We start from the raw sequence: 25,015 nt of genomic DNA on the forward strand, positions 1-25,015 counted from the left end.
GGGGGGATGGGATCAGTGGATGGATGAATTAAAAGACTGACTGACATTTATCTGATGTATTTCACTGTCTTGCAGTAAACTGTTCAGCCTACATGAGCTTTTAAAACAACACAAATTGACTCAGGTTTCCATCATTACATTTCGTAGAAATTGGACTCCCTCAGATCCTGTTGTAATACATACTAAACTTACTAAACTATTCAACAGACAAACAGTAGTTTAGACAAGAGGGACGTTCGTAGTAGTTCTCTCAGTTGTAGCAGGATGGTTCCTCAATGTGAAAAACTTCTTAAGAAAAGCCAAAAACCTGCACTTCTGTAAAACAGTGTTATGTGTCACAAAGTTTTCGGTGGATTAATTACTGATAGAGTGATCATTTTCAGGGAGTCCTTCTGTCAGTGTCACATTCGCCGTGCACACCTCGAAGGAAGGCTCCCCTGCAGCCATCAGGGGAAAAATAAAACTTACAGCACACAACACACATGAATCATACCCATCGCAATACCCAAACTCAGCAGTTTTACTTCCCAGGAAAAACAAACAAACAAACAAATGAGAGCTCCTCAGGGAGAATGATGAATAACTTTAACAGCATCGTACATTATTTTTTGTCAGACTTCCAAATATTACAAGCACAGACACACGTGTTGGAACTAAATTCTGTTTACTCTGGGGAAAAGGTAAATATTTTTGTGAGTTAAAATCTTGCATAGCCTGGATCTTTTGTTACACAATGACTGATCTGAACACTGCTTTCACAAGCGCAGGTGAACAGAGGCACATCTAAGAGAATCCACTTGTGCTTATCTGAGCAGTCTTGCAGGAGACAGTTGTTCAGCGTCTGTGCAGACTGTCTCTGGAGACTAAGGAAGCCGAGGAAATCAGGAAAGATGGTTTAACTGGCAAAGCTGCTTCTCTTGTAACAATAATGTGATACAGTTCTGAGCCATCGCTCTTGCAAAAGGAAATAGGATTAAGTTGTCGGTTACCACCAACGTTCCCTATCATGGCAGGATGATGAAACATCTCAGTTGACAGAGAATTTTAATTTCTTTATTTCCTGTCTAATATCTAAAGGCGGTTTAGTGAAATTCACTTTCATTCCTAAAATGTCTTCTGAGGAAAAGGTCTGGTCAAGTTAAATATTCATTGGCAGCATGTGTTTTGTCACACACACTGTGTCTTATGTGAATAATTGATGGTCACTGTTGTAGTTTCAGGGTCCGCCAGGGCAGACAGATGTGTTTGTGAAAACAAAGTCCCAGTCCACACTGTGACACAGAGAAGCAGCCACACAGCTCCCCAAAAACTGTGGAGCCTGGCAAGAGAAAGTCTACTGAGACGCTCTGGATCCTGTGCTCAATCAACAGCGTAGCCTAAACTTAGAATACACAGGAATACACAGCATAACCAAGGAATCACTGAGCAAAATACCATGCATAAACATTTACTGCATTTGTAAGCAATGAGATACTGCCATTTTCTTGCCAATGCATCTAAGAGGATACGACTTGTTACAATAGGAAAATGCTGAACGAGATATTTCCTTTGATACCATAAACTGCAGCCATTATATCTGCTTCTTTTATGCAACTTTAAAAAAAAATACTTAATGTTCTTCACACCATATGACACAAAAATACATTTGACAATATAACATATGATGCGCATCAGTGTGCAAATGGATGCAATGTCCAAGCTTTGATTCAGTCTATAAGCTCAGTTACAAGCCCTTCCTTTCTGTCTCCCGCCCTGCATATATCTCTGCATGAACACATAATGGAGTTGAAATGTAATAAAATCTTTTTTTTCTTCTTCAAAGTACTGACTGAACCATGTTCTTCTACTGGGAATTGGTCTGGATTTGCTAAATCCAAGAAAGCTCACAGCACTGTCACTTAAAATTTGACAGACAGAATTGGTTCAGGCAGAAATACATAACATTTTCAAAATTATAATTGTAAGGAGCAGTAGCTCAAGTTACTACTGTCCATTCAGTGCAGAAGAATAGATCAACGCCACTGTATTACCGCAATTTGAAAGAAGCTGTCTTTCAACTTGACAGAAGCCTATTCTTTAGCATTGAAAGGTTCTCCATCCTCGTGAACAGAACGGACGGTGTTCTTGGTCTATTTGCACCAAAAACATTTCTGACAAACTGAAACCAGCTGAAGCACCTGTGTGACCACTGGACATGGTAGCCCCCCCATTCAGATGCCGTTACCTCCCCCACCTCCCATGACCTGGATCAGCCTGCAGGAGGAGAAGGATGCAGCGGTGCTCAGGGGGCTGGCCAAGTGGAAGCGTACTTGGGGATTAACTTCAGCACCACGTACAGAGGTCGTGGATGAGCAGGTCTCTAACCAGTTTGGTTAGACTGTCCTGCTGAAGATGCAGCAGCTCTGAATTCTTTATGTGGTGGTGTATCTCATCTCCGCCCTCAGCAATGCTGGAATGCTCCTCCATCTTCTTCTGAAAGTCCTGATGCTGTATTCTTTAACAGATATTAAAGAAACAATCTGACAAAAGTTGATCAGCCCTTATGACATGTGTGCACCAGAGACACAGTTTAAATCCCTGTTTATAAAAGACTACGTGGCTGAATTGCTATTCAAATTTCAGGAGGATGCATATCTATGATGCTGAAGTAAAGTAGAACAAAGTGATATATCAAGTGGAACATACTGCTGGGCTGGCCAGTTCTAAAGCCAGGAGCCTAAATTAGCTGAATAAAATATACCTATATCATGCAGTGACACAATCTCCTGTCTGACGCACATATACTGTGACTCACTGTGAGGAAAATAGGTCACTGTAATAATCTGTATTTTCCAATAACAAACATAATAGTTAAATCTGAAGTTCCCTGATTCAAGTACTTATGTTTGAAACACTAGCTTATGAATCAACTGTGAGGGAAGGAAAAACAAAAGCAGAATTCATCAATTTCATGAGTTAGAGGCTTATTATTACTAATGCTTTGTTTTCCCTCCTCTGAGAAAGCCTGTGTGATCACAGCCTCACAACAAGAGCAACACACATTATTGTTGTTAATATTTCTTGAGTGGGCTCATTTGTTCTGAGCAGTCCTCAGCAGAAACAAGCATGTTTTTTTTCTTTTCGTGTCACAGGCCTACTAATGAGTCTAAAGTGCAGTGATTGATAGGAAGCAAAAGTCATTATCTGCCTTAAAACAGCAAAAGATGCAAATGATACAAAATGCAAAAAGCAACATGAGTAAAGTGGCGTAATTACTGCAATCACCGTCAATAATATAAATGTAAGTATGCAGACTGCCTTCACACAGTATATCCCCTATGCAACGAAAAATCAATCTCACGAGGAAAAAATATTCTATCAATTCTGATTAAAATATTCTGTGAAGCTGCTTATTAGCATATCACTCAGAGGTGCGAAGGTGTAACTATGATTGTGAAGCATTTCACTGCAGAAGAATCTATATTCAACTCGATGTGTCCTGGCAGACAAATTCATATTGGAAGAAAATGAAAAGAAAGCGGCTAATATTTCCACAGAGACAAACAATTTGAGGAAAAAAAATAGTAATTTGCAGCAAAATGTCCATATTTTACTTTTTATCTCCTGAACTAACACTGGTCATTAGCTGTTTGTATAGTCAAAACATTATGTGCAGCCATGTAACCAACTGGAAAAAGAAAATGCCAACTAAATTCAATCAATCAAACATTTACACACAATGCCACGTCAATTCCAAGTAAAAACCTGTTTTGAATTATAGAGAGTGAATACAAACATAATTTAAAGTATTTTATACAGAGTAGATATGTTTCAAAAGCACTTTTAGTAGTAATTATGGCTTCGGGTCTTCTTGCCAACATCTGTTCAGCTTTGCACACTGTAATATGTGTGTTGCAGTATCACTCACTGTAACGGTCAAGCCGGATAGCGAGCATCTGTAAACAGCTATCGTGAAGCAAAACCACAGATTTTAAAGGCCTTCATGCATTGCTATAATTGTGCCACTCAAGGACTTTCACATACATGTTGTGAAGCCTCTCCACTGTAGGCTGAGGATGCCTGAGGTCATCATCATCATCCCAAGGTATGACACTCTGAAGCAGTGATAGGATATCCTTAATAATATAATGATTTGGCCATCGCCTACCACTACAGTACCACCACAGTTTGCAGCAGGGATGGTGACATCTGAGTGATGCGCTGTGCCCAGTTTCTGCTAAATATAGCACTTTGTATTGGACTTCAGCTATTGTTTAGCCAGACCCAAGAATCTCATGCTTTCTGTCTTTCACTGTTTTTTCAATACTCCAGCCTGCTGTCCTGTGCTTTTTATCAGGCATTGCTTGTTTCATTATGTTATACTGATATCTTGTTCTTCTGGCCAGCTCTCTCTCACCGCAGCTACGGAAGCATATATTTCTGTTCAATCCTTTATTTTCTTGGTCTCTTTGCCTGGTTACTGTCCAAGAAACCCGTTTCTGTTGCTGGCCGTTACACAGCCACACTACACAAGATGGGGGGTGGGTGCTTTGCTGAGACTTTTACAGATTTAATTGAAAGACGGACTGTTTCTCTTCCACTTTCCAGATATTCTCTACTACTGCACAGATTTAAAACACCGTAACTTTACAGTTACGAGTTTGCTTCTTGAACCAAATTGCATTCGACACGCTTCATTCTGCAATAACCACAGTATGAAATACGAGTGGTGTCAGACCACACGAGTGATGACACAGAGAGCGCTTCAAACATATAAAACATCCCACACACCCGTACTTCACCAATCACCTAGAAAAGACTAGTACACCTGTTCAATTTCAATAATTATACATTCAAGTGTGAGCATTAGTGTTTTATTGTTATATGTTCTCTAACTTTGTTAATGACCACTTATTTTCCATGTAAATATAGTGTCTACAAATTCACATCAGATGTAACTCTACAAAAAAGATAAGTTTGACTGTTGCACCGTTAAAAAGCAACATATGTTTGACTAGCTAATAATAATCAATTATCAACATGACTTCAAATGTAAAACCTAATATGTGAAAGAGAATGCATGCTTCATTACATAAGCAAAAACCTTTGTAAGTCTATTGGCCAGTATATATGACATGCATTGGAGTTAGTAAAAACAGAATATTTAACTGCATTAGCCAAACCACTCAATTAAAATAAATAGGTAGAAAAATCCAACTAAATCCAATTTTGACTTGAAATAATTAAAAAATCTAGCTTGCATTATAAATTGAAAATTGAAATCAAATTTTCAACCTCAGCCACCTACATGCTGAGCTAGTGAAGTGAATAAACAACATTAGGCGAGCTGGCCAGTCCTTCACAGTGAGCCTCCTTATTGATCACAGGGCTGCAGTACAGCACAGCATGGCACTGCGTCCAGCCCCTTACTCTGATAATGCGAGAGGTAGTGACCTAAGCGTCTCCAGGGATCAATTCAAAACCCTAGCCACAAAAACAGCCAATTAGTGAGTGTGCTTTGCCGCCTCTTAGAAGCATTCCAAGGGCCTCCTTTTTCCATCCAAAAAACAGAGTTCATTTTCCTTGATCCAAGGAAAGCCAAGACCATGAAAACAAACATATAATACAGGATGAGGAAATGTTGTTAATGTAGAAACCAAATGAACGTGTCACGCGCCAGCTCTCTTGGTTTGTGTTTTTTTTTCCTCTGAGGACACGTGTTTGCTGTTGGTGTCCGTGTGTCTATGCTCATGTTCCCATGTGATGACGTACATGAACCACAAAACATTAATCCTATCGAGTTAATAGACCATTGCTTCATGTCGGACCCCTATCAGGATTAATTCATCAGCAAAAATTTTATTAGCTTTTTACAATCTCCATTGAAAGCTCCAAGACCTTCATACTGTTAAAGCTTTGAGTTGTTTTAATTTTAAATCATAAACTGACAACAGGATACTCTACCTATATGAAGTCACGTTTTGGCCTCTCTGGACGCCTTGGAAGGCTCCATGGTTACTAATACATACTTCTGGCTACAAGAGACGGCACAAGGATAAATCAGATGTACACTAACTCACTTTCCCCCCATACCTTTTAAAACGTCTCCTTTTGTTTCCTTTTCTTAAGACTATGTGTACATCCATCCCGTCAAATCCATTTGACGCTTCCACCAGGTTCTCGTTTGACAGTAAATAAAAGCTGGCTGGGTTAGAGGTAGGTTGAGGAAACAGGGAAGGGAGGTAGTGCACCTAAGCAGCTTCCTCTCTGGCTGGCGGACAATGTCTACAGCCCAGCGTCAGGAACAACAGTAGGACAGAGAAACATGATGATGAGCCACAAAACACTGAGGAAACATGTCTCCCTCGCCCTGAGCTCAACATCAATTTCTGCGTACAGCCTTGTCAGCAGTGACATTATTCAAAACAGCAAGAGCAAATGTTAATGAGTTCTTATTTGCATATTTATTTTTTTCTTTGTTGAAATGTCACTGATTATTACGTACTATGATGATAAATGCATCTGCTCATGCAGCCTGATGTGTAATTAGCCATTAGGTGGAATGAATAGATCAATTAAAGGAGAGGGACCAGGATTAAGAGAAATCAAACCAGGAGGAATGCAGAGAAACAAAATAACACATTAGGCTTGGGGGGGGGGGGGGGGGGCTTACCTCCATTGCCTTTAGATTAGGCTAGAAATCTGGAAAGGGTTACTAATCAAGAAAAGGTGTCTCAGCTAGATCAAAGATATCCCTAATTTTAGTACACATTCTTTAGCCCTGAAGTATGACTTTCAAAATCAGGAGCTGCTGCCCTTCGCACTATCTAAACCGTTTATTCTCTCCTAAAATCCATCTCTGTGTGAGAGAGATGTGGATTCCCTGATTGTGTTTATCCCCTCCCGGGATAATCAGGTGCCACGGCTCGGTCTATTTGAATTTTATCTAAAAGGTAAAAAGGAAAAAAAGGGGGAGGTGTAAAGGAGAAAATGTTTTCGCTTGGCCTTTGCCTTTTTCCAAGCCCAACTATTCTCCTGCCAGCGCTTGTTATTCACCAACGAAGAAAAAAATGCATTACTGCGGACCAGATGGGAACATTCCACATGACCAAACCAATCAATCACCTTGGTGGGACGCAGGTGTGACACAGCCGTGCAGCAACACACCATTTCACAGTCTATCAGACACAAACACATGGTCACCAATCAATGGCACCCTGAGGACCCATGAGGAGGGGTGCTTCTCCGCAGCCTCACTGGTTCATGGCTGATGACTTCATAATCACACATCCATTCTCTCAGAGGAGAAGGGCGATGAGCTCCCTAATAACGCCTCCCACCATGTGAACACCAACACTGTAATGGATGCTGCTTCGGTAGGGACGCCAATATGCGTCCCTACCAATATGCCCCCCCCCCCCGCATCACGCACTCACATGTGAGCTCACCACCATCGTCCCTGTCGGGTTGAGAGAGGGCTGTCCGGGGGAAACAAGACCACATTTAACAAGCTGGAGAAATGTCCCCCAGTTGGATATTAGAATCAAGTCAGTGTGTGACATCAAAGTGTGTGTCGATGTTTGGTATTAGATGCCAAACAACTGTTGAGCAGTGAAACAACAGAGAGGCGAGGTGAAGGACAAGGAAGGATATACACATGGGTTAGGAATGCTGATGCAGCTCCAAGCACTGTGGCATATTTCCTTACACAGAAAACCCCTGCACACCCTAAGCAGTCTCCAGTTTAAGAACACAAGCCTGCACTAAATAAAGCACCAAAACAGTCTGAAGGGGATAAATCTTTTGATGAGTGCTGTCTGTGAGGATGGCACTGTATGTGGGCAAACCCTGTGGCAGCCATTTAAAAGAGTTTTGTTGATTTTAAGTTGACCAAAAAAAAAAAGTACCTTCCCACCCCCATATTCTTGGCAGTAAAGAAAAAGTCTCACAGAGCCGTGCTTCTCTCTACACTTCCCACACTTCACACTCTCAGGGCTGTGCCAGCGCAGGAGAAAATGTCAGGCATTGTCAAGTGGGAGTAAAGGCGAAACAAATGTTTGCATTTTATTAGCCAATCACAATCCACTACAGTCCAACAAGAAGGGAGTGTAACATTATCTAGTGTTTTGTTTGCCAGCACACCCAGCATGGACGCCGGACGCCTGGCCGAGCAGTTGTGACTGTGGAAAAAAATGGAGGCGGGGGTTAGGAGTGGTTGGCATGAGATTTAACCAGCAGCTGTGGGCCAGGTTTTCTGTGGCTCATCTCAACAAGGACTCAACCTTTGATGTGTTTTCAAATGTGGTGCTTTAGGTGATTAAAACTTTAACAAAGTTCACCTAAAACCCAACTTGTCCATGTTCCGGAGATTGATGTCCAGGATTCAGGGGGTCAATTTCACGCATTCTCCATGTTGTCGTAGTGGAGTTATCAATTTCAAGAAAAGAAAAGAAAAGAAGGAGGGTTAGAATGAATTTGACATCCATCTGTGCCCAACCTGGGTTCATATGACGATTCTATTGGGTGGACTTTACCAAAATGGAGTTGATCCACTTTGTGATACATGCAAGCAGACCACCACTTCATGCACATATCAAGCGAGTGCTCTTCTATACAGTACACTGTACATTTTGGAGAATCAATAAGGTGCCTCAGAGGTACACAGTGGGTATATTGAATATATTAATGCACCTGGGAGCCATTTGAGATTTACTTATACTCCCTAAAGTCCAATGACTTTATCCCTTAGGTTACTTCTCTCCTTATGCTTTCGGTTGGTTGGTGGTGTGTTTTTTTCAATGGTCATGCATCAAAGTTACACAATACGTTTGCTATGTATAGAGATCATGTGAAAGATTTGTCCAGCCATTTAATACTGAGTCACATACTCACTGGCATGGTTGGTGTTTACAGTTCTACACAGTAAATTTTCTGCAAATAAGACTCAATGGTCACTGGCTTTTTTGGTGTATATCAAAGTCATAAGATATTCAATGCTGTCGGCAATGGCAGCGCCAAGCGCTGTCAGCAGACTTTGATTGTTCCACTAACAGTCATTCTTCTGAATGAATCATTTCCCTTTTAGCTTTGCGCTTGTATTTAATAATCTCTAACATTCTTCTTGGCATCAGCTGCAGGCAGCATGAGGCGAGAGAAATGAGAGAAAGTGGAGAGGGGAGGAGGTAAGAAAGAGAGTGGAAAAGAGAGATGTCTGATATACAAGAAGGCCAACAAGCACAATGGGTCTTAGCGACAGAATTCAGATATATCTAAACTTCTTTTAGCAACTTCTCAAAAGGTTTTAAGCACAGACGCACATGTAGAAGTTGCCAGCTCTGGGCCTTGCATGACATTACATGACATACATTTTATTCTGCAGTGAAACGAGCTACATGAAGACACCTTTCCACTGATTGTAAATACAATCGTGGTACTTCGTAGAGACTTGTTATGTCATCATACCTTGGCTACGCCCCAGCTCTTCTTTCCTCTTTGGAGAGACAGCCTTTCAGGCCTACTGAGACTACAGCTGATCCTCTGCAGCTGGGCAGCCTCGCCAGGCACATGCTGGGGGCCGGGGCCAAAGGAAGGCACGGCCAGGGCTGAGAGAAGAAGCGGGGAGGGCTGGGATGTGTGGGGAGATGTGGGCGGCATGGGGATGGAGAAAAGGGATTTGCGCCCCTTTCAGCTCGTCTTCAGCTCTTCATGCTCCACTGACCGCGGTAATAGATAAGCACACCCTGCAGCTCTGCATAATGACCGGCCACATCCACTAAACTGTACTGCACCACGTCTGCTCGTCTTTCCTTCTCTGCACTCTGTTCTTGTCGTGCAGACAGTAGATATAAACATTTTGCAGCCACGTTTGATAAAGTGAATTGTTTACCAGTAAATACTGTATTCAGCTCTTACTGTGAAAGCTTGCAGTATACTGTGGGTGTGTGTGTGTGTGTGTGTGTGTGTGTGTGTGTGTATACGGGTGTGAATGACAGAGTGGGGAACAGCATTGGCAGCACCTGTGACCCACACTGCAGAGTGCACACCTGAACAGCACCTGGCCACAATCACAGCCTGGGTCTGAGGAGGGTCTCTCACGGGACAGAGCATTAGCACATGACACCTGCCCCAGTAAAAACACACTGGGGACGCCAGTGTGATGTGGGATTTGACACTTCATGAAAAAGCCTTGAGGAACATTTAGGAATGAAACGGTAAAAGACTGAAAGAGACGAATTCTGTTGTAGTGCAAAAGAACAGAAATAAGATTTTTGGTTTAAACAGTTAGTAGATGAGGAGAAGAAAACAACAACTAACTGCACCATCAAACATTCGAATGCTATGCATGCTAAAATGATGCAAATCAGCGCTGTGTTATTACTTTCCCTTTACCAGCATGCATTATGGTTTTAAACTACCTAGAGAGCACAGACAAATACACAGTGTGTGATTACCCTATTATGACATCCATCATATCAATCCAGGCCAATAATATTGATCTGGGGTATTGTGCTGTCTAGACATTTTCTTATTGCCCTTTAACTCCATGGCCACAGAAAACTCCACCTGACTGATGGAAATTAGACACCAAGGCAATGCAGCATTTATATAAAAATAACAGGAAGTAGTCCACCGTTACTTTTAATGTTCTGTTTAACTACCACGTACATCTTTAAAGTAGGTAATACAGAGATTGTCTCTGCTGTTGGCTATGGATCACAGGCACCTGCAACACCCAATCAAATTCATCTACACAACTGCTCAATCATACTCAGGTAGTCACATTAAGGTCACGTGTGTACGTCGAGAGGATGCATGCGGCTGTATGCGTGTGTTGATGACAGTAGTAAGCTGATTAGTTTTCATGCAGGGCTAAAGCTGTATGAGTAATATGTATGAAGCACACCAGAGGAACGTGAGCAGGAAAGCACAACTCAGCAGTTGTGATATCACGCCCTCAGGCACATGGCTGGAAAGAACTGATGCACAAGCAGTCATCACCATAGTTATGCAGTGGGAGGCGACATGAAACCCAACTTTACATCAAAAGGAAAAAGTCAGCTTTTTGTATGTATTAAACAAAAGAAAACCTTTTGAAAGGTATATAGAGCTGTGGAGTAATTTATAATAAATCACAATTTATCACAATAAACAAGGGCATAACACTATGCATGATGTAAACAAGAGACTAAGGCTCTTCAGGTGTCGGTCCTGGACTTTTCGGGGTCTTAGAAATTGTATGTATGTGCTTGTGAGACAAAGTGTGACAATGTCAGAGAGAGAGAGAGAGAGAGAGAGAGAGAGATAGCAACACAAACACAGATAGAAATCCAGACGAATGGTTTGTTGGCTTTTCTGCATCTTGCACAAGCTACATAGCTACAACCATGATGTTTTCATGTTTTTCACACTCCAGTCATGGTCCTCGCCCTTCTTTCCAGGCCATTTTTGAGATGGCCAGTGAAGCACAGTTTGAAGTACAAGACAGAGAGCAAGCCATTGATGAAAGGTTTATTTATTCATCTAATGTTTATTTGTATAGGGACAAGTATGTCACATAAACCAATGCCACACACCACAGCATTTATAGCCTAGTCCCTAGATGGGCCTTTAAAATACATAAAACTCAACAACAAATACACAAGAGACAGTACAAAACACAAAAGGTTGACTTAAAACATGGAAGCATTAACACATAAGCAGTAATTTTAGCCTGAAACATTAACGGAGTGATTTCATCTGTCTTTTGATTTGACATCTCCCCTACTTTTCTTCAGTAACCAGTAAAGGGCCACAAACTGTGACCAATGACAGCTGTGAACAGTCACATCCACCCTGTCTTGCTAATTGGCAACTTTAAAGCATCATCTGAGGTTAGGCCTGAGAATCAAAAGGCTTTCTACACTTTGTGGAAAACAATATCAGTCCATTAAACAAATAATGACAAAAAGGCAAACATTAAGCAGTGTACACACCAATCACAATACAGCGTGAAATAAAGGAGCAGAGTGCAGCCCTTTCAGTTGTAGCTCATCGCCTGAGGTAATTGCCCAGATTGCTTGAAATCAACCTCCCCCACTGGCTTCCCCTCATCGAGCTGACACCACAAGGAAAAATCTTCGCAGGTAATTAGATCTAACCGTTCCTTGTCAGGGCTATGAACTGTTGGCTATCCCTGTGGCTAAACAATTAGAACTGAATGAGAAACAACCCTGCACTACAAGACCCACAGAAGACCATGACTCAAGCATTACTACATACAGAGAGGGAAGTGCGGTTCAGTGAATTACATCCATCATCAGCTGCACAGGAACATGAGACAATCAGGAATAACAACTGTGCAAATTAAAAAAATAAATGTGTGATCCTAGAACAGCTGGAGGATAAAACATTTATCTTTTGTCTTCGAGTCTAACTTGATCATGGTTTAGAGTCATTAGTGAATATCAAGTCATTTGAAACTATAAAATGGGAATTTAAAGTGCCAACTGATCTGTGATGTACAATCATTACAGAGGTATTTCTGCAAAAGGGATTTTTCACAATAAATATATACTGTATATATCAGAACTACAACATAACTGTGATTACAATACAATTGTAATAATATGGTTTATACAGCCCTTGTATTTAGTCTGTGTGATACCTGGTGGATTCACAGGATGTTTTGGAGGAGCAGACAGAGGCAGAGCTTTGGTGTTTATCTAAAATTTTCCCACTCATTGCAGCTCATTATTAAACAGGGGTGCGACCAGTTCTTGTGTGTCTGTGAGGCCACAGGAATCACACACGGCGTAACTACAAATCTCTTCGAATGACATGTCAGTAGACTGTCCGAGCGCAGCCTCTTTCGACGCATGTGACGAGTGGTTGAGTCAAAGGGACTCACATGGCTGAGACTGAAAAAGTTAGTCTATAGTGCACGTGAACAATGTGGCTGCCACCTGTGGGGCAGCATGCAGTGGATGACGTGCCGCTTAGTAAGAGGATTGCAGCACAAGAGGGTGGGGCTAAGATGTACGTCAGGCCCGGACCAGCTGATCCATAGTCTGCCCTAACATGGGCCCCTGGGGAGAACAGTGTCATCGTTAAGCAGTCAGTGGCTCCCCAGCAATTCATCCAAACCCCCATTCTTCAGCTTCAAACCCCCACACACTTCTCCTCTGAGACGGGAATAAAACCATGCCACAAGTTTGGAGAAAACGGTCTTTTCTATTTCTGTTTATCACTCATCAGAAGCACGGTTTACGGTACTTGGCAGAGAAAATGGATTTTGTTTACGTAGCAAAAGATTGCAAATCAGCATACTACTCAGTTGTTACAACGCTGTTAGCAGACAAGTTTACATGTAAAACAAATTTGCAATATTTCATTCAGGAGTGGTGTAACCTATCAATTATCACAGTATAAGCTCCCCTTGCCGGCCATCTAATACCCACCACAACTGTATAACCTCACCTCACACACTCACTCCTTCAAATGAACCGAAAGCTGACTTTTTCTAAACAAAATGTATCACAACAGGAAAATGTTTATAGCGTAATGTTTACTGTAGCTACATACACACTGAGATGATTGATGTTTTTCATTGTTGCACTTTGTAAAAGGGATTCCTGGTCACTCTGAGCACATTTAAACATACTGCCAGAGCAGCGGCTGAAAGTTTTAGCAGCACAAATGTTGACTGTTGGTCCAGTGTTTCTCGAGTAAACTGAATTTCAAGCACATGCAAATCATAATAAACAAGATCAGAACACTATCTAATAAATAGTTATTGTTTGTCTCTGGTTTCTTTGATCTACATTATTACTATTATTTTGACATTTGGTGGGCACATGTTAGAGGCAGCAGCAGCTTATTCCACAGGGGTTTGAGAGTTAAGTGGTCTGTTTTTCAAATTGGATCTAAGAAGTGTTCTTAAGTGTTTTTTTCCCTCCAGACTGATGTTTTCCATTGTGTTAGAGATCTTTAGATAAAAATAAATTAAATCTTCAAGCTATTTGGCAAAGCAGCAGCAGTATGACTGCTCAGTCAATGGGTTATTTGATAAACAGGAGAGAGGTGACTTAACTAAAATGAGGACTGATATTTCTTGCTACAGCAAAAGAAAAAAATAGTCAGTATTTTTCCCAAAGGAAATTTCTAATCAGCGTTGCATTTACTAATACAAAGCATGGTTTAGATCTACTGTGCTGATAAACTAAACATGGAAACATGGAAAGTATGTCACTGGGGTTAAAAGTTGTGCACTTCCCATCAGGAACAATACATTGAGTAAGAGGCAGGAAACATGAAGAGGTCCTCAGGGCCCTGAACCACCAAGCTGACCGTCTTTTCTTTTTTAATTTACAAATACAGACTACTGACTAGTTGTTTCATTTCACACAGGTGGAGAACCTACACCAGGCTATCAGCTGTAGTCTTTGCAATGTGTTCAAGAGCAACTTTTAACAGCAGACGTGAGGTGACGTAAGGTGCAAAGCATCTCATCAGGTTGCTTTGTCAGCAGTACTTTTTCGAAGTTGGCTTGATGTGTCCAAGAAATTCCAGCATCCAGAGCCATTTAGCCACTGGGAGCATCTTTACTCTCCAACACTTGACAAATATCAAGCCAGAAGAGCATCTGCAATCAGCATGGATTCAGGCCCACAACAGTACTGTGGTAATCAAATTTAAGGTGCCAAATTACAAAGTTATCTAGCTGTACACTTGTAAGTATTGTATTGTCCATCACAGCACACACAGCTTCAGACAAACCATTAGTTTAACATCTCACCCAAGAATTTCACACACTTGATGGAATGACTGACTATTTGGCCAACTGAGAAGTGCAGAAACTACTCTGTATGGCAGGTAACCCATTCAGCAGTTCAGAAATGGAGTGACTGACTGGATTCAACCATTACTACTCCAACTACAAGAGACATTGAAAAGAAACTATATAACTATATATTTCACTGTTCTACTCTGTTCATTGATGGGGAATAACCCTTCAGACATGGTTTAATGAAGCTGAAAACTCAATAAATATATGTAAATCCCAGATATTACTGTGAGAAACAATGTAATAAGACCATACTCATTTCAAATTCCTGAGATAAGCACAAGGAATACCAAGTTTACGGTCAATCTGACACATTGCTGCTACAGATCACATCACATCTTCTGCAGCTCGTAAGCATAATTACAGACCCAGTCGAAAAGGGGAGAGATACACAGTGTGTGTGAAACAGTCATGAGATCAATTACAAGAAAGATAACATTTTGTTTCAATTCAGCAGCAACCATTTGCGAACTAATCACTTTGCTCGGAAACCAGTCTCCAGGGCCATTACATAATGAGCTGAGATGTAGTTAGCCATAAAACTGTCAAGTGGTTACACATCACAGGCCAAGGCCAAAGAGCTTTTAATTGTTTTAATAGGAGAACATATTCCAAGTCAGTCATAGAGTATGTAGTTTCAAAAGTGGGTATTTAGTTGCGATCATTATCAAAATACAAATTGATTCGATTTGGTAAAAAAAAATCCATCCACATGAGGGATGTTAATAATTAACCATTTAATCGATGGTAAGAATTTTGACAGGTTAATCAGTTAAAAAGCTGAATAGGCACGATGTTGCTCCTGGGAGACGACTACAGCACCTCTCATGAAGCTGGTGACCCAGAGGCAGATGTGGACACCTCTGTGAGACACAATCCCCCCTCACTGGATACTCTTACTACTCGACTCACTGGTGGGAAAGTATTCAGACACACTTCCCGAGGCTGGCCACTCTAGGTACCATCTGAGCGGGTATTCTCCGCCGCGGGTCTCACAGTCAACAGACTGCGCACCAGACTAAACCCACAGCATAGCGTGTGTTATTTCTGAATAAAAACCGATGAGTCAGGACTGAGGTAGGCCTGGCTTGTTTATTGTATTTTCAGCCTATTTGAGGTCTGAAAAATGCAACTACAAGTTTCCACTTTTGTTAACTTGTCGGCTGTTTTTAATCATTAATTCTGATCATTAATAAGTCTGGCTACTATTTTCTAGGCTATTTATTTTGATATGTTATAAAATATTTTTCTACACAGGAGATCTAGACTGTTATGGCTACTAAATGTTCTATACAGCGGTATCTGTGCTGGAGGATTCAATGTGTGTCAGTCTACGATGTGTGAATCCTCATGTTCTGTTGTTGTTTGTGCTGCTATTTCCCATAAATATACTCTTTCTTATGAAATAAAAACATCTGTTGTAAGCCTATTGTAGGTCATTCTTTAATAGCACATTCAATCTAACGGTTTAACGGTTAATGATCAGTTAACAGGGTTCAGCTATCGGTCAGAAACAAAATTCTTAATTAGCATCCCTAATCCACATATTTGTGTTTAGGAGAAAAATAAACACATTACAAATTGTCACAAAAACCAATTAACTACCAGCTATAACTTGCCGACACAGGACACGCCTCCACCAACCTGAGTCAGTTGTTACACCTGAACACCACGTGTTGTGATGACTGCATGTGAAAAATAAGCGAGCAGAGAAGTCAAAATAGACTGCTAAAAATAATAGTGGATAAATAGCTGAATCATTCTGCTTTTGCAACTCCAAACCTACAGCACTTAAAAAGAGACCTTAATAATATTGACTTTTATATAACAGTGTTAAATAACGTCCAGGTTGAAATAAATATAATAATAAGAATAAGAACATACTTGACATGAGACATGAGAGGTGGTGTTGGTGAAGGGGTACGTGAGCTAATCTGATAGGGCTGTGGGGTACATCAGACTAAAGCAGTTAAGGACCACTGATCTGAGAAACACTATAATAAAAGGGAATCACTGCTGGTCTGAAAATTAAATATAAATCTTCCCATGTATATCAGGACACCAACTGCTGGTTGAATCACGCAAACAATGAGGACGAGCATGATTTGACAAATCCAAAAGGTAAAGACTGCAAAACAAATTGAATGAACACAATTAAATAATCTACAATAAACTCCAAAATGGTGCTTCTTATGTGAGAAGGTCTCTGATACAACAGCCTGTTTAACCCCACACCCAAAAATCACTACACTGCTGCCAATGGAGGTTGTTGGGGGCAGTTTTGATGTCTAGGAAACAGCTTCTTATGACGGAAAGCTATACTGATGGCGTGACTTCTAGCCTGGGGGAGGGTCATCACAGGAGGAGGAAGAGGGAGATACAGAAAGGGGAGGGGGATTAAGGGAGGAAATAAAGACAGCAGGAGATGGGGGAAAAAACAGCCCTGTAGCCTGGGAAGCCTTTCAGTACTGCTACCTCCAGATACATGATGTGTCTTAACCCCAATCAGGCAATTTTTTTAACAGGATGTCTCTCTTCTACCAAAGGGCATCTGAGGGGTGAGTTGAGGAGAATCACTTACTTACCCATTATGTTTGAGTTCATAAAAGGTGTTGGAGACAATCCTTCATGGGACACTAATCGACTGTCACTCAAATGATCGCCGTAATGAGGGCTGTCTGCGAAACCCTGGGGGAAGAGATCAGAATATTAAGCACATTATCAGGCAACTTCACTAATTGAGTGATATGGAATACCACTAATTAGTGAGAGGGGAGCACAACTGGTCGGTTATGCTAATAAACTGTCCCCTTTCTTGTGTATAAATAAAAAGAGAAACAAAAGAAAAGCAGATCTTTATATTTCAATAATACATTCGCATTGAGACCACCATTATTTGGACTTTGCAGATTACACATAATGATGATAGAAGTGATTATGATAAGATACTTGCTGCTGTTACTGTTATACTTTTATATATTTTTGTTTTACTTTGCTTTGGTTTCTTTTTATTACTTTTTACCTGATTATTATTTTACTTCCCTCCTCTTATTACATGTATTTTAATATGTTAACTGTTAACTAATTTGTTAAAAAAGACCTGTCTTGGAATGAAAACACTTCTGTATACGTGATTAAGTGCTCGCCTATATGATGTCAATTGATGCAAAACTTACATCATGGTCATCTTTCGAAACCTGGCTCTTTTTAAAAGGGATTATTGTTAATATTAGTGCTGTAAATTGAACTAACACGCCACTAAATTCCTCAGAATATGAACTTCATATTGTCAACTTATCACCAACAAACAGGGAAGTGCTGTAAACATTTGTAAGTTTGTGCTGATTTCTTAGTGCATAGAAAACAACTGGACCTGTAGAAACATTTGCTTTATCTTTACTACAATACATCTCTAAAACAAACAAACATCTTTATTTGTGTTTATTTTAGTTGTATTTTTGATTCTGCCATTTTATCTATCTGATAACAGGTTTATATACCAACCCATGGTACATAAGAATGTACTGTTACATAGAGGGGGAAGAAACAGAGAGATGCAATCCTACATCATTCCCAGGTACCTGCAGCTTAAAAAAATTGCCTTTTTCTCCTGCAGCTTAACAGTGCCTTTTCATGACAGTTATCAGCTTCAAGGGCTTAGGTCTAAATATCGGTCACAGTATGGTTTTTGAAAACTCGGGGTCCCATGTAATAAAAGATACTCCGTTACAGTGCTAATCCCAAGCCCTGTGAAAATCCTCCTGTGCTCCAGTCAAATACATCTCCCCAAACTACATTAACTCCCACCAGAGGGACCGAGCAGCAGTGGGCTTGCATTTCTATAGAGCTATTTTCACCAACTCATACCCTTTGCATTCAACATACAGTAAAAAAAAGTAAATCTTATTATCCATCTTTTTTTTTTGTGAGTGGATGGTGATGGAGTAATTTCAAAGGCAGTGGAGTGTTGTGCTGTGTCGAGGGAATCCTCAGAGATTCCCTATTGTGTTCCTGCCAGGCCGCACACACTGTTAATCACACCATGAACAGACTCAATAACAACAACAGCCCCGTGAGAGGCTCTAGCAAACTAACACACACAGACTTACACAAACATACACATACTCACGAAAGCAAGCAAAAAAAAAACCATTTCTTCTCTTCGGCCTCAAAACAAGGAAAATGCTTCAAACTATAGACTTAAAGGAATAGTTCAACATTATAGGAAAAATTATCATTTGCTTTCTGGCAGTGAGTTAGATGAGAAGATTGATACTCCTCTAACATTTGTACATTAAATATAAGGCTACAGCCAGCAGCTGATTACCTTAGCTTAGCATAAAGACTGGAAAAAAGGGGGAACAGCAAGCCTGCTTCTATCCAAAGAAAACACCTACCAGCACCTGTAGAGCTCACTAATCAATATGTTATATATATCGTTTGTTTAAGCTGTACAAAAACCAAAGAGTAAAAACGATAATTCGCCGTTTAACAGGGGGTTATGTACCAGACTATTTCTTGGCTGGGACCAGTAACTTCCTGGAGTCCCCACTTGCTGTCTGGCAACTGCTTTCAGCCAAGAAATAGTCCCCCTGTAAAATGACACACTGTCATTTTTACACTTCGGGAGAAATAATGTCTTAATTAGTGAGCTTTAGAGCTAGCTGTTTCCCCCTGCTGTCACTTTTAGCCCTGGCAGTAGCCTTATATTTAACAGACAGATATGAGAGTGGTCTTATCATCTACAGTACCTCTCCGCCAGAAAGCGAATAAGCCCCAAAATTTCCCAAAAAGTCAAACTATTCCTTTAACTAGATATTAGAAAGCACTTGGTGGTAATGAATATTTGACACTTTGATTGTTATGACTGCCACTGTCAATCTCTGCTCAGTGTGTGTGTGTGTATTTGTGTGTGTGTTTGCTCTTATGGGACTGTTAGATCATCAATCACAGATCCCTCATCATTCCCAAACACTGGTGGCCTACATCTATTCGAGACACTAACACACGCTGTCATCGCTGCCACAGGGCTACGTTGGCACTACTAGCTAAATAACTGTCAGATCACCGTGGCAGTGAGCAGGCCAGAGCTCACGCCTTGTTCTCCAATCGTTCGCCGCAGCGTTTAAAAAGTCTCCTCTTCCACACTCAGCGCTGCATCCCAGGTGAACTTGGGGCTGCATGTGGCAGCTTGGGAAGTGATGATATGGTCATGATGGATGCGTGTGGGGTCGTGTATCAAGTCGGGGCAGGGCTCTGGGGAAGTGGGGATTGTCCTGCGGTGGCGGTGGGCACAGTCCTGACTGTCAGACCGCCAGCCTACAGCCACAGCTGCCCAGGATACAGCGGCTGGCTGGGAGCCAAGGTCAGCACGACAGGGCTCGGGACTATTCACAGTTGACTGATCACACAGCTCAAACAAGCTCAGGGACAAGACTGAATTCCCTTTGTAACAGACTGAAAGATGAAGCACTGAGGATTTCTTCTGAGAGCCTTGGAAGGATTTTGTCAATAGAGCAAAAGAGCATAATAAAAGTTTTGTAATAAATCATTAGATTCTCATTTAACAAAGTGACGGAATGAAACTATGACTTCCAAAAAACATCTTATGTCCACTGGCAATATCTTCACCTCAGAAAAGAAGAATACCCGAGTCTATTCTACAATGCAACGTTGCTGCTTTTCAAAATCAAGGAAAAGTAGAGAACAACAGGAAGGTCTCAACATCTCAGGGACACAATCACATCTGTAAATATATAGAAACATACAGACGCTTTCATTTTGACTGGTTCTTTCAAATGTATCTGTGTGAAATGGCTTTAGAAATGTGAGCCTCCTCTACTTTTTACTTTTTATGACATGTTATTACAAAGTTAGGAATCACAAAAAGAGAACGATTCTAACGTTTAATTGAACCACTTGATTTTACGGTGCCTTGTTATTGGTTATGCTCTGTTCCCCAAGCAGGTACCTCTGAGTATGACAGCAAAGGTGATTGTACTGTTGTTGTTCAAGGCCTTGAGCTTTGAGGAACATTCCTGATGAATTTAGTCAAGCAAAAAGAGAGCGTATTCAATCATTTACTGTATGTGTAACTTACATATCCTATTAGCTTCTACGTTTTAATATTTCGGTAGCAATGTTTCTGTTTATTCATGTTCATGTGCCAATATTAGCAATCTGCGTTTTCTATGAGACAAAACATGGTTTGGAATGACATTACTGGCAACACAAGATATGTTAAATACACAATATAGAAAGTAGTCTGAAATTATGGTAAGACAGGTGATAATACTTGGGAAAATTAATAAAATCTTCCATATATAATAATAACAACAAGGTCTGCCCATTTACATTACCCATCATGTCCACTATTGTTGTCAGTTCACTGAAGATGCCTCTTATACTGCATAGAGTTCATTTCAGTCCTGAAATACTGGTAAATTTATGATGACAAAAACAGACATTAACATTAATTATTAAAGGTGATGATTTAATGGTCATCAATTAATGATTGACATTATAGAAATATGCTGCTTTTCTCTGAATCTAATTTTGCCACCATTCACATGGTTAAGTATATCTGTTAAGCGTAACTGTGGTGTGAATTATAAAACAGTTATACAATAAAAAATGCCACTCATTTCTTAAAGCAGAATATATAGGATATAATATTTTATAGGCTATATAAATCAGATCTGTATCAATAGAAGGCGTGTACGCAGCTGTGTGTGAGTGTGGAGAGTGTGTGCATGCCTTATGGAGGTGCAAACAGCTGTCTGCTGGCTGATGCTGTGCCTTGCAATGTCAGAAACACTCATTTATATGCACCTGGAGCAAAGATATCTCAAGCGTCTCTGTCTTATAATTCAAATCAAGCTGCCTATGTTACCATAGCCTGTAGATGTTCATTCGGGAAGGGCACAGAGAAATAAACAAGGTAACGCAGCCCGAGTGGCTCTGACATTTAACTGAATTCTAATAGAAAGTGACAGGAGATTGACATTAAATGAAATTCATACAGGGCATCTAGAACGACCAATGTGTGAGGGACAAACAAATAGGGGGGAGAGCTGTTCACACAAACAGCGAGATGTTCTCTCACTTAAACAGAACAATAGAGATGCGATTTACATATGCAGTTTCATATTTTCCCCAAACAATAAGCTATAAAAAACTGTGCTTATTACCAAAGTGTATCTTTTTTAATTCCTCACTGTTGGACTGTTGTCTTTTACTTCGTCAAACTGCCCAGCGACTATAGATGTAAATTCGTTTTTAGTTATATCTGGTGCAATGCAAATGTATTGTGCATTGTCCCTGTTAAATAAACAATAAAAATTGTTTAAAAAAATGTTTTTTTAAATGAATTAAATTTTCGTTTTTTGTAGATCTGTGATCACTAACAAAATGTCAGAATATAATGTCACCTTGAATTGCTCGGCTGCACAGGAGACACAGCTTCTCCTTGAATAGTGTAGAATGTCAGCCATCATGTCTTCTACTGTAGGTTACCATCTCCCAGTTTGGACTCGGGAGGCAGACACCCTCCCCACATTTAAGAGTAGGCTTAAGGTTTTCCTCTGTGATAAAACTTATAGTTAAGGCTGGCTCAGGTGAGCCCTGATTCCGTAGTACTGCTGCTATAGGCCTAGACTGCCATGATGCACTGAGCTCCTCTCTCCTCCTCTCCATCTGTACTTCTTATCCCATTAATGCATGTTGCTAACTCAACATCGTCTCTCTGTCGTAGCTGTGTGCTTTCTCGTCTCTCTCCTCTTTCCTTCTGTTGCTTTCTGCAGGTATTTCTGTCTCCGGAGCTGCAGAGTCTGGATCTATGACTGCAAGCCACTTAATATTAATATTACCATCTACCATCTCTCTCTCTCTCTCTCATTTGAAGGCGTTGCACTGATATATTTTGGTGTATTTTTTTTCACTGATATTTCGTAGACTAAATGAATTATTTGATTAATTGGTTAATCATAGTATTGACCAATCACGTTTGAGCGACCTTTGGCTGCATGCAGGTAAACAGTCCATGTGGAAGAGGAGGAACGCATTAGCTGAAATGCAATCTCCGAACCCATTGGCAATCGTCTGACGACTGTAAACAATGACCAGCGCACAGAAGCTAAACACCGATTTAGCCTCTGGGGGCAACGGCCAGTGTTTCGGGGCTACACTGGCCGTTGCCCCCAGAGGCTAAATCGTCGACAGCTGATGGGTTCCGAGATTGATAAAGCTAAATCCCACAATAACATCAGATTCCACTGTTTTTTCCTGCCAACTGCATAACAGCCTTGGTTGGATTAAAAGAAATCAATTCCATCACCCATGAAAACATTAACCTGTCCTTTCTGTCACAGAGAAATCCGTCCATTACAGGTCATGCTACATGATAAGGTGAGACTAAAACATAGTGAATGTACCGCTTTGATGTAATGAGTGTTAAATGGTGTGCTGTGGAGCAGAAAGGTCATTCAGGGGCGTTAAGGTGTGGGTCATCTTACCCGGGAGGACTCATAGGAGGGACTGGACTCGCCACCTGGGGCCCAAGACGCTTGGTTGGTCCGCTCCTCCATACCTGTCAGAGAGAGAGATGCACGACTCAGTCAGAAAGTCAAGATTACTCACATAGTTTGACGTACATACAGCATGTCCACAGTCTCTGAGTCTCCTCCTCTCACACAGACACGATGAAGAAGTAGTGAACAACTGAATCACAAAGACAATACTGGTGATTGTGTGTTTTCAGTTTAAAACTACTGTGTTTCAAAGAGATGCACAGTAATTGTCTGGTGTCACATCACTTACAATCTGTCTTTCTTCAGGTTCCCTGAATGTTACTTTGAAAAGGCTCTTTTTTCTATGTCCAGTCTTTATAAATAATGGCAGTATTGGTGAAACCATTACTCAACTGACAGAAAATGTATCGGCAACTATTTTGATATTGATTGAATTGATAAATCGTTCCTTCACTTTTCAAAATGCCAAACATTAGCTTTCACCAGCTTCTTAAAGTGCGTATTTTCTGCTTTTCTCAGTTTTATGTCATTGCAAATTAAATATCTTTTGGTTTTGAATTGTTGGCTGGATAAAAAAAGACATTTTGTTGGCATTTTCCTACACTTTCTGACATTTTAATAGAAAAAAGTGATTAATCAAGGAAATAATTGTCAGATTAATTGATGAAAAGAATCATTAGTTGAAAACAGTGACAGCAAAAACAACATGTCCGGCCAGCTGTTTAGCACATTACATTACCCAAAAACTGAGCTAAAACAAAACTTTGAACGGGAAACTTTGCAAAGCTATTTATTAATCTGTGTGGGCCTCACAAACACAGTCATAATCAAATCCTGAGATGCACTTCCACTCTTCAAAGGTGATCTGCATAAAAGTTGGCAAGGACAGGCCTACTGTACGTTATATTTTTAGGTCTGATTAACATCTCACTCAAGTTCAAACTGTAATGCACAATGGGGATATGATTTTACAACTTAACTATGTTTTTCCCATTTGGAAATAATCAAGAAAAGTAATTAATTTCTTCAAATGTTCACACAAACAAATAATTTCCATGGCGTCATTTTGTTTGCTTTGCATGGCCAAAAATAAGCACAGTTTTTTTCTGCTTCAATGTACCAAAAACACAACTTACAACTTTATTATTTGGCACTGATGTATGCCAGGCTTCTTCCAAACAGCTGAGCACTAAAACTTGATAAAACTGATTTTTAAATTAAAGAAAACCTCTATGTTTCAAAAGTCAAAAAGATAAACAAATAAAATCAATAACTCCAACCAACTGCAAAGCAAGACCATCTGGCATATATTGAACAATATAATATCTGATCTTTAGAATCTAATTTATGTGATATAGTCTGTAAACATATTTGAAGCCTCAATTGCTCTTGCTGTTTGAAACAATATTGTGTTGCAGTAAAAGCCAAAGTTATTGATTGTCCCTGTTCTAATTTCATCTGCCTCAGCAAAATGCAATACCATTTGTTCATTTTAGCTTCAAATAAAAAAATATCAGATTTAAAGAAATTGTGTATGCTCGGAAAAATAATAATATTGCAAGCAACAAAGAAAACTTTTCAACATTAAGAATATTTTTTACTTTAGAATCTAACAAATGATATGCACTGAGGTGAATCCATGCAGCAAGTTCCGACATACAATCCAAGAAACATAAGTTACACGACA

At 40.3% G+C, this 25,015-nt stretch overlaps 1 protein-coding gene across 1 annotated transcript in view; it reads right to left on the reverse strand.

The window, feature by feature from the left end:
* The window catches only part of tcf12 (transcription factor 12), a 71,557-nt gene that overhangs the window by 37,191 nt on the left and 9,351 nt on the right, over positions 1-25,015 (reverse strand). Inside the window, exons 4-5 of the mRNA XM_070905341.1 lie at positions 23,314-23,387; positions 17,386-17,488 (exon numbers count right to left, since the gene is read on the reverse strand). Of these exons, the coding sequence (XP_070761442.1) occupies positions 17,386-17,488; positions 23,314-23,387 (177 nt within the window). The remainder of the gene's footprint in view (positions 1-17,385; positions 17,489-23,313; positions 23,388-25,015) is intronic.

Source organism: Enoplosus armatus, chromosome 1 (genome assembly GCF_043641665.1).
Source record: "Enoplosus armatus isolate fEnoArm2 chromosome 1, fEnoArm2.hap1, whole genome shotgun sequence".
Lineage (NCBI taxonomy): Eukaryota > Metazoa > Chordata > Actinopteri > Centrarchiformes > Enoplosidae > Enoplosus > Enoplosus armatus.